The sequence below is a fragment of the Pagrus major genome, chromosome 21 (assembly GCF_040436345.1).
Source record: "Pagrus major chromosome 21, Pma_NU_1.0".
Classification (NCBI taxonomy): Eukaryota; Metazoa; Chordata; class Actinopteri; order Spariformes; family Sparidae; genus Pagrus; species Pagrus major.
The window spans coordinates 29573619-29584095 of record NC_133235.1 but is presented as its reverse complement, the minus strand read 5'-3'; the positions used below and the strand labels follow the sequence as shown (position 1 = coordinate 29584095).

At 38.1% G+C, this 10477-nt stretch overlaps 1 protein-coding gene and 1 long non-coding RNA gene across 2 annotated transcripts in view; one reads left to right on the top strand and one right to left on the bottom strand.

Annotated features, from left to right (window-relative positions):
* The window catches only part of LOC141016250 (disco-interacting protein 2 homolog C-like), a 189237-nt gene that overhangs the window by 169751 nt on the left and 9009 nt on the right, over positions 1-10477 (top strand). Inside the window, exons 26-33 of the mRNA XM_073490508.1 lie at positions 1505-1626; positions 2297-2408; positions 2555-2664; positions 3756-3886; positions 4963-5131; positions 5274-5444; positions 6697-6726; positions 9793-9854. Coding sequence (XP_073346609.1) covers positions 1505-1626; positions 2297-2408; positions 2555-2664; positions 3756-3886; positions 4963-5131; positions 5274-5444; positions 6697-6726; positions 9793-9854 — 907 coding nt within the window. The remainder of the gene's footprint in view (positions 1-1504; positions 1627-2296; positions 2409-2554; positions 2665-3755; positions 3887-4962; positions 5132-5273; positions 5445-6696; positions 6727-9792; positions 9855-10477) is intronic.
* LOC141016259 (uncharacterized) lies at positions 3294-5362 on the bottom strand. The gene is made up of 2 exons (XR_012180592.1): positions 4913-5362; positions 3294-3902 (listed from the first exon to the last, which is right to left on the bottom strand). It is a non-coding gene; the product is annotated as an uncharacterized lncRNA (long non-coding RNA).

The following is a 10477-nucleotide window of genomic DNA, read 5'->3' as shown; positions in this document are numbered from 1 at the left end:
TCGTATTGAATTTTCAAAATAAAAGCTGATGCTATCCAGCAAACATTGCTAGCTACACCAAAAGTATATGGACACGTGCACTCTGGCACGTCACACTTGGCATTAACGTCCGTCTCCATGTGTCTCGAGTGACCACTTTGATTGGATCTCACTGGGACAAACCGACACAGCCATTTTTTAAGGGACTCTGGAGACTTTCTCCTGGGGTGACAAAGAAGTAGCCTGTATTTGTTACTGTATTTGTAAAATTTGACATGTTTACCATCAGAAAAAGGTTGTCCTCACTCAGGCTTCAGTGTAATTACACCAATGCTGCGACAAACTGACACCGTTAACAAGGAAAGAAACAATTTAACGTATTGTATTTAATGCCGAATTAACAAGAAGGCACCAATGATTCAGAATTTGTCGTAGCCATTTTGCTCCAAGTTCTTAAAGTTTCTCCTCGACAACAACTCTCAAAATTGCGTGATTTCTTAAGGGAGTCTGGTGATATTGTGTTTACTAGTTCTCAATGATTAGATCAGTTGAAACAGAACATCTGCTGCTGACGTTGGCAGGTTAAGAGAGCCCAAACATGTAATTTAGATTAAAGTGAAGCACATGAAAATCAGACAGTGTGAAATCCATTCTGCCTGTTGTTGTGGCTTCTTCTTCTTATTGTTTCGCAGAGGAAGTCAGTAGAGTAAGACGGTCCTTCAACGTGGATTAAAGAAGGTGGTCTCATGCGGCCCAGACCACCTCTGAAAGTGGTCCAAGCGATCAGATCTCATGTGTCCTTGGAGGCGTTGGTGTGTCCTACGTTACATAAAATACAAAAGATAACCCGGCTGTGAATAAAGAAAGTTTGAAGTGCCGATTGATTTACTATGCAACAAGAATAAGACCTGGACGTAATGAAATTGGAAATCTATCATCAAATAAAACCTGATTTGCACTAAATTGACTAAAAACGTGGCAGAACTCTGCAACGATCCTCTAACTGGTAAACAAGGACAAACTCTGGATGTTTTTAAATGAGGAAGGACGCGACAAAGACGTTCAGAGCAGCTCAGTCAGATCGAAGAGAGCGCCGCAGGGAGAATTAAGGGAAAGAATTGTAATTTCCCCTCGGAGACACGGAGCCTCGTGTCCATCACGGCAGGACGGACGCAGCCATGCGGGACGAATTCCCCGACACGAGGAGATTGTCTTAGAGCAAGCGTTCAATTAATCGCCTCCAGAGTCCACCGCTCAATACTTAACCTCCTCGCCTCTGTGGATGTGTGTGTGACTGTTTGTTTTCTCTTCTCCTTGCATCCCTCCTCTCCTTTACCCCTATCTGCCCTCCTTCCTCCCTTTCTTCTGCATTTCTGTCTTTATTACCTCACCTCCCTTTTCCTCCTCCTCCATCTTCACTCTCTCCTCCTCTGTTTTCTTAACCTTCTGTCTCCTCCCTCGCTTCTCATCCCTCACTCCTCCTTCCCTCTCTGTCCTCCCTCCTCTTCCTCCCTCCCTCCACCAGGTGTCGACCTCATCGTGGCCTTTTACGGCTGCCTTTACGCCGGCTGCGTGCCGATCACGGTGCGACCGCCTCACCCGCAGAACATCGCCACCACGCTGCCCACCGTCAAGATGATCGTGGAGGTAAAAACATATTATTTATGGTTTCTAAAGAGAATGTTGAAACTATAAAGATATAGAGTGTGAATGTAAATATAACAGAAGTACGACTTAAAATTGAAAATTGAACCTAAAGAAAAGTAAACGTTTCAGAAACCAACATTTCTTCCGGCCGCTGGGCTGCTCATTTATCAAAGCAACACTGATGCTGTATTCACCTTCTTAAAAATGCAATCTGAGAAAAGTGAGTTTAATCACCTTAATCAGGAAAAGAAATTATATTAATGACACATTTAAGTAAATACATGATGAACGCTTTCAGCTTTCAGTGCCTCAAAATGTAAAAAGGATCCAAACAGTTGATCATGTTCAGCTCTTAACAAACCAAAGGATTAAGTGAAAACTGAAGAAAGATGGAGTTCAGAAGCAAAAGACTTCAACAGCTTGTAAAAACCAGGAAACCAGCCAGCGGTGTAGAGAAAACTAAGTGAATAAATGAAAGTGAGTTGTGAATAACGATGAGCCTCGTTCATCTTTTAAGAGAGCTGGCAGGAGGCGACGTCGGAGGTCAGAGCTGGAGTTACTCTGCCGTAAATCTCACAAGAAAGTTTTATTGAGCAGCTTGTTTCGAGGGAACACGCTGCCGGAGGACGCAGGCGTTAACGTGGTGTTTCTTTCATCGGTTTCTCTGCAGGTGAGTCGCTCGGTGTGCGTGATGACCACACAGCTCATCTGTAAACTGCTGAGGTCGAAGGAAGCCTCGGCCGCCGTGGACGTCCGGACCTGGCCTCCGGTCATGGACACAGGTACGTCACAAAGACAGTTGCTGTTTTGTTTAAAGAGTTGATGAGTCGTGACAAAGAGTGCGACTTAAAACTGATGAAGCTCGCGCTTTTTAATATGCAGCTGATCCGTGTGGATAAAAATAAGAACAAAGACATTTTCTCTGTAGATGATTTGCCAAAGAAGAAACCTCCTCTGCTGTATAAACCGTCCAACCCCGACACCCTGGCCTACCTGGACTTCAGCGTCTCCACCACTGGCATGCTCGCTGGAGTTAAGGTGAACACACACACACACGCACACACACACACATACACACACACAGTGAGGAAGCCACTGAAAACATTACCTGGTCCGTGAACATTTGTGGCGTCAGATGGATTTTCGTCAGTAATGATGGTTGTTTGACGCTGAATTCACCACCAGAGAATCCAGAATGGGATCATTTGTGTTTATTGGAGTTATTTGTTATCAGAATTATGAGATAAATGTTTTTGTCTGATTTTCTATCTCATAATTGACTTTTTAATCACATAATTTAAACTTTTTTATCTTATTATTCTAACTTTTTAATTTATAAACATGACTTTTATCTCATATTTGATTTTTTAATCTCATAATTTTAACTTTTGATCTTATAAACATGAATTTTATCTCAATTTAGTTTTTTTTCTAGAATAATTGTGACTTTATAGCTCATAATTGATCTTTTAATCAGATCATTTCGAGTTTTTTATCTCATAATTATGATTTATCATGGGAATATTTTACATTTAAGGATTTTTTTTCCATCAATCTTGTTTTTCATCTTTTTTTTAAAATCTTAACTGGCTGAAGCTTCAATACAAATACCTGACTGTACTATTAAGATGTAAAATGGTTTCCTCAGTTGATTGACAATGAGCATCTTAAGCATAAATAATATTATTTAATCACAATCAACAAAACACAAAAATCCCTCATTAATGACCGCTCTGACAAACACATACTAATCAGCGAGAAGGAAAAGCAGGCCAGGAGGACACGATACCAGCTCGTGATCTCACGTGTCTGTCCGTTATGTTTAATCATCGTTCTTAATGAGCGGATCAGTCGGAAAACACAATGACAACAACAAGTCGGTCAGTTCATCTGGAGGCTCCTCACGTCTGACGTTTTGTTATGCTAATCGATGAGCTGCAGATATTTCCAGTTAATTAATCATTTTTAGCTCCAGCAGACGGGAGGTGCTGAGAGAGTTTCTTTGTGTGTGTGAAGCAACAACATTTTCTGTTTCAACTTAGAAAAGGAAAAAGGAAAAAATTCACATTTCTTTATATAAATCCAGATATTGTCTATGTGTGTCAGTGACTGTTCCTCCTGCTGTTCAGATGTCTCACACAGCCACCAGTGCCTTCTGCCGCTCCATCAAGCTGCAGTGTGAGCTTTACCCGTCCAGAGAGGTCGCCATCTGCCTGGACCCGTACTGCGGCCTGGGCTTCGTCCTCTGGTGCCTTTGCAGGTCAGACGAACAAATACTGCACACACGCATGAAAGAAGGCAGACGTGAATCCAGATGACATAAAAGAAGGAGAAGAAGGAGAAGAAGGAGATTACTTTGCTATGCAGTTTAGCTCCCAGCTTATGATATAGTGGATTTTTCTTCATCTGTGAAAAGAAATTTCATGAGAATTTTTTTTTCACGTCTCAAACTGAGTGATTTCTTTAATTTTTTTTTGTTTAAAAAAAGAAAAAACATTTTTTTGATGTGTGAAAACGAGTGAAAAAAAATTTCAGGGGAGAAGAAAAACATTTTTCACCCAAAAAAAAATAATTTTTCAGGAGATTTTTTTATGTGTGGAAACCAAGTTGATTATTATTTTTTTATTTTGTGAATTGTTCTTTGAGTGAAACCAAATAAGTGAATGAGTGAATTTCTTTTCTTTTCAGGAGAATTTTTCTTTTTCATGTGAAAAAAAAAAGACTTTTTTTGGCTCCATTTCACACATGAAAAAAACATTCTCTCGGTTTCACACAGGCTTTCTGGTGATCCGTTTTAACTCTGATCTAAATTTCTCTCTCGTGTTTATGACTTGAGATGGTGAAAAAAAAAAGGTGGGACAAAAAAGTTTCCTGATTTATTTTTTTCTTCATATGTGAAAAAAAATCACAATGTTTGAAATCAAGTTTTTATTTATTGATTTTTTTTTTTTTTTTTAGGAGAAAGATTTTTTTTTTCTCAGCAAGTGGAAAAAAAATGATTTCCAGATTTTATTTTATTTTTCATTTTTTTTTTTCAGGAAGATTTTTGTATTTTTCAAAAATGTTTCTTTTTGTTCTTTCAGGAGAATTTTCTTTTTACCTTGTGAAACCGAGCTGATTTTTTTCTTAAGAAGATTTTTTTTAGTTAAAAGAGACTTTTATTTCATGTTTTTTTCATCATGTTTTTTGGAGGTGTATAAATTTGAGTAAAAAATGTTTTCCAGGAGTTTTTTTTTCACATGAAAAATGTAGTGGATTTATTTTTAAGAAGAAAACTTTTAAAAACCTTCTTTTGCACCCTAAACTGACTCCACTCCGTCTGGTTTGTGTCTGCAGTGTGTACTCAGGTCACCAGTCCATCCTGATCCCTCCGTCCGAGCTGGAGGTGAACCCGGCTCTCTGGCTGTCGGCCGTCAGTCAGTTCAAAGTCCGCGACACGTTCTGCTCCTACAGCGTCATGGAGCTCTGCACCAAAGGCCTCGGCCTGCAGACCGACTCTCTGAAGGTAAAACAGGCGCTCGGTCTCGACGAGAATTTGTGCTCCATAAATTTTAGGAATTTAACAAACAAGAAACCAGACGAGGCTCACAAACAATTATCTGAGAGGAGCACAGCTTCTCATTCTGCGTCCCTCTTCTCGCCTTCAGGCTCGAGGGTTGGACTTGTCTCGGGTGAGGACCTGTGTGGTTGTAGCTGAGGAGCGTCCCAGGACAGCCCTGACGCAGTCCTTCTCCAAACTCTTCAAGGACCTGGGGCTCCACCCTCGAGCCGTCAGCACCTCTTTCGGCTGCAGGGTCAACCTGGCCATCTGCCTGCAGGTCAGTCACTCTGCCGCTGTCTCTCTGGTCCTGGTTGTCTCTGCTTCACTTGCACTTTGTGACGCAGGTTAAGGAAATTTCTCGGTGTGACGTCGTGGCTGGAAAAGGGAAAATGGCTGCTTCTTGTTCTTTATGCCGTCAGCTGATGTTTGTAGCTGAAGCTGAGCTCTTTGTAAGAAGGCGTTGTATATTTTAAACTACAGCTCCGTCATACTGCGGTAAAGATGACAACAAACTCCTCTCACCTGTAGATTAGTTCATAAAAGAAGAGCAGCTGAGTTTGTGATTGTGTTTGTACGTGTGCGGTCAGTTCTCCGAGGAAAGTTTAGGCTGATAAAGTGATGCTTTCAGGGACAGTGAGCTCATCTCACAGATACAAGTCTAAATGGTTTTCTTAGCTCAACTTGACTCAACTGCATTGAAAGTTAATCAGCTGAGTGATTTTCACTCCTGGGAACTTGAAATCTGTTTGTTTCTGTCTTTGAAGTGTAAGAATAGAAAAAAGGATCGTCAATGAAAGAAAAGTCAGTGTGATAGTGAAATGTGTGCGGTGAACTCGATTACAGCTGACAGAGAGTCAAAATTAAAGCCGCGTGTTTCTCTTCTTCTGCTGTCTTTCATCCAAACAAACCAGTTCATGAGGCGTTCAGATGTTTCTCTGTGCGTCTCTCGGGTTCAGCCTCATCCTCTCATTTCAAGCCGATCATTGTTTTTACATTTCAGCTATGATTTGCAGCCTGAAGCGGATCAAATCAGGTTATTCTTCTCAAAAAGAAACTTTGGAGACGAATAAAAGGATCTCAGTCAAAGTTATTTCCACATTTCTATTAAATTTTCACACGCTGAGAAGTCTACAAACAGAATTTACAGATTTTTTACATAATTTCGTCACATGATCTTCAGTACAGTGTTTTAGAGATCAGTGATTTCTAGCTGCATGGCTCATACTTTGAATTGACAGAGTCAATATACACTAATATTACAGCTAATATTACCCAGTATATTGAGCTTATTTAAATTAACTGTTTCCAGCAGCTTTAACTGACCAAACTAACATCTGGCTGCAGAGTGTTTTTCAGTCCTGACTGCTTGTTTTGTTTCTTTAAGTTTTTCCATTTTGACATTTTTCTTCCTTCCCTCCTCCTTCCTTGTTTTACTCATAACCCCGCCCACATATCTCATACTTGGTTTTGTCTCCACCCTCCTCCTCCTCCTCCTCCTCCTCCTCCTCCGCCCCTCTTTGCTGCTGTAGCCTCACAGGCTGGGAAAGCTTGCCGACCAGGTAGGGAACCACCATCAATCCCCCCCGAACCACCACCACCTCCACCCCACTGCTTGTCAGCACATCACTCATCAGCTGGCTGTAGATCAGTTTTTAAGCATTACTGCACTGAAAATGTAGATTTTGAGTTTCCCTTTTTGGTTGAAATGTCTTTGAAAAGTTTGCAGGTCGCTCCTTCACAGACGACAGGAGGTGTAGTCAGGCGTTGGAGAGAAATCCTGCATATGTGAAAAATTTCAGGAGAAAAAAGATTTTTCAGGAGAAAATTTGAAATTGAGCAAAGAAAAATTTTCCGGAGAAAAGTTGAAATCAGGAAAAAAAAAGTTTTTTTCAGGAAAAAAATAAGTTTTTTTTTCATGTCTGAAACCAGTGAAAAAAAAAACTTTTCAGGAGAAAAAAAAAGTTTCTTTTGCTCGGTTTTCACAGACGAAAATATCTGAAAATTGTTTCTCCTGATAATTTTTTGTAATTGAAATTTTTCCCCTAAAAAAAATAAAAAATCTGGAAAAAAAAACATTTTTTTCAGGAAAAAAAATGTTTTCAGGAAAAAAAAAATTTTTTAGGGGAAAAATTTAAATTTCAAAAAATTATCAGGAGAAACCATTTTCAGATATTTTCATCTGTGAAAACCGAGCAAAAGACATGCTCATGTCTGAAAACAGTGAAAAACAAACTTTTCAGGAGAAAACAAAAGTTTTTTCAGGAGAAAATTTTAAATCAGGCAAAAAACATTTTTCAGGAGATTTAGGAAGATGTGGGAAACCAGTGGGAAGAAAAATTTCAGGTGAAAGAAAATATTTCGGAAGAAAAAAAACTTCAGCAGGATCTTGAAAAATGATCATGAAAAAATAAATTTTCAGGAGAAAAAATAAATTTTCAGGAGAAAAAATAAATTTTCAGGAGAAAAAAAAAGTTTTTTCAGGAGAAAATAGAATTTCAGGTTTTTTTCATCTGAAAAGCTGAGCAAAAAAAACATTTTTAGGGGAAAATTTTCAATTACAAAAAATTATCAGGAGAGAAATCCTGCATATGTGAAAAATTTCAGGAGAAAAAAAGATTTTTTGGGAGAAAATTTGAAATTGAGCAAAGAAAAAATTTCCGGAGAAAAGTTGAAATCAGGAAAAAAAAAAGTTTTTTTCCTGAAAAAACTTTTTTTTTCTCCTGAAAAGTTTGTTTTTCACTGGTTTCAGACATGAACATGTCTTCTGCTCGGTTTTCACAGATGAAAATATCTGAAAATTGTTTCTCCTGAGAATTTTTTGAAATTTAAATTTTTCCCCTAAAAAATATTTTTTTTCCTGAAAACATTTTTTTTCCTGAAAAAAATGTTTTTTTTCCAGATTTTTTTTTTTTTTAGGGGAAAAATTTCAATTACAAAAAATTATCAGGAGAAACAATTTTCAGATATTTTCGTCTGTGAAAACCCATTTTTTTTCAGGAAAAAAAACCATTTTTTTCAGGAATTTTTTTTTAAATCAGGCAAAAAACATTTTTCAGGAGATTTGGGGAGATGTGGGAAACCAGTGGGAAGAAACATTTTAAGGTGAAAGAAAATATTTCGGGAGGAAAAAAAACTTCAGCAGGATCTTTTTATTCATGAAAAAATAAATTTTCAGGAGAAAAAATTAATTTTCAGGAGAAAAAAAAAGGTTTTTCAGGAGAAAAAAAAAGGTTTTTCAGGAGAAAAAAGAATTTCAGGTTTTTTTCATCTGAAAAGCCGAGCAAAAAAAACATTTTTTAGGGGAAAATTTTCAATTACAAAAAATTATCAGGAGAAACAATTTTCAGATATTTTCATCTGTGAAAATCAAGCAAAGGACATTTTTTTCAGGAAAAAAAACAAAAACATTTTCAAGTGTGAAACCATGTTTGTTTTTGTAATATTCATTTTCAGCTTTAATTTTTTTTCCCCACTTAGTTTCACAAATGAAAAAAATGATCCTGGCAAAAGTTAAATCCCACCAGTTCTCAACTCATAAACACAGGAGAGAAAACAATTTAGATCTGACGGCTTCTGTTGTAAATGAATTTAATGGTGCTACTCTGGTGCGACCGGGCTCTTATGACAGATTCCAATGAACATAAAGAAAACATGTTAAATATTTAAAAAAACAAATCCACAAAACTCTTCTCAAACAACTTCTCCACCATTTGTCATCTGTTCCAGACACTTTACAGTAAATCATTAGATATTCTTCTTCAGGTGGAGTTTCAAAGTTACAGCAGTGGTCTATTGTAGCTGCTCATGGAGATGATGCTGTCTGCCATGTTGTGCTCTGGGTGTTGGCTTCTGACTCCCAGCATGCCGCTGTGTGTCCGGTGGTGGGCTCTGAAAAGGTTTTAATCCTGAATCACCTCTGAGAGAGAAAAAAGGGGAAGGAGGGATGGTGGAGGAGGAGAGAGAAGGTCGGAGCGAGGTCTCTATCTCCTTCTTTTTCTCTCTCTTGATTTTTCTTTAATCTTTCACTCTCGCTCACACGTAGTACAAAACATTCAGCAGATATCTACAACACATGTAGACCGGACACAGGACAAATCATTTTTCATGGATTTCATGCGTGAATTTATTCCTTTAGTGTCGATATGTTGGAGTCACTCGTCTACGTCATCATCACCTCTTTCCTCCATCTTTCTTTTCCCCCGGTTTGATATCACTTTCCCCCTTTTCTTCCCTCTAAAAGACTTGTTTTGCTGTTTGCATGTAAATAAAGTTAACTCTGATTGGGATTTATTTGTTTTTATTTTAATCTGACTTTTGTTTTGCTGATTTTCATCTAAAATCATCCCACCGCTGTCGCTCCCTCATTGTTCTCCTCACCGTTTTCCTTGTAAATGAGGTTTTTGTTGGATCTCATCTTTGCTCTCAAACCCAAAGCTTTAACCTCTGCTGTGAAGGGAAAGCTTGTCTCTGTGAGCACTAATGCACGAGCAGCAGCAGCAGCACCACTGCAGCCTGGTAGAGGTAGAGGTAGAGGTAGAAGTCGTAGTAGCAGAAGAGGTTTCTGTCATGTAGCTGTGACATTGTGTGACGCTGCAGTGTTAACTGTTGCTGTTGGTGTTTCTCAGGGCACCTCAGGACCCGACCCCACGACTGTGTTTGTTGATATGAGAGCGCTACGGCACGACAGGTGAGTTCAACAAACCACACACCTGAAGTCATTACAAATCACACACCTGAAGTCATTACAAACCACACACCTGAAGTCATTACAAACCACACACCTGAAGTCATTTATTCACAGATTTATAACTGAGAGCTTTGAATGATGGAAGACACAAAGATAAATCAGTCTCTGCAATGATAAATCCTGCCTTAGCTGTTGATGGTTGATGATCATTATATTTACTTTTTCATCATTATTCATCTTTGGGCCGGTCTGTTGGTGAAATAAGGAAAAAAAAACATTTTTCAGGAAAAAAAAATTCCAGGAAAAAAAATTTTTCAGGAAAAAGAAAACATTTTTCAGGAAAAAAAAAATTCCAGGAAAAACTTTTTCAGGAAAAAGAAAACATTTTTCAGGAAAAAGAAAACATTTTTCAGGAAAAAAAAATTCCAGGAAAAAAAATTTTCAGGAAAAAGAAAACATTTTTCAGGAAAAAAAAATTCCAGGAAAAACTTTTTCAGGAAAAAGAAAACATTTTTCAGGAAAAAGAAAACATTTTTCAGGAAAAAGAAAACATTTTTCAGGAAAAAGAAAACATTTTTCAGGAAAAAGAAAACATTTTTCAGGAAAAAAAAATTCCAGGAAAA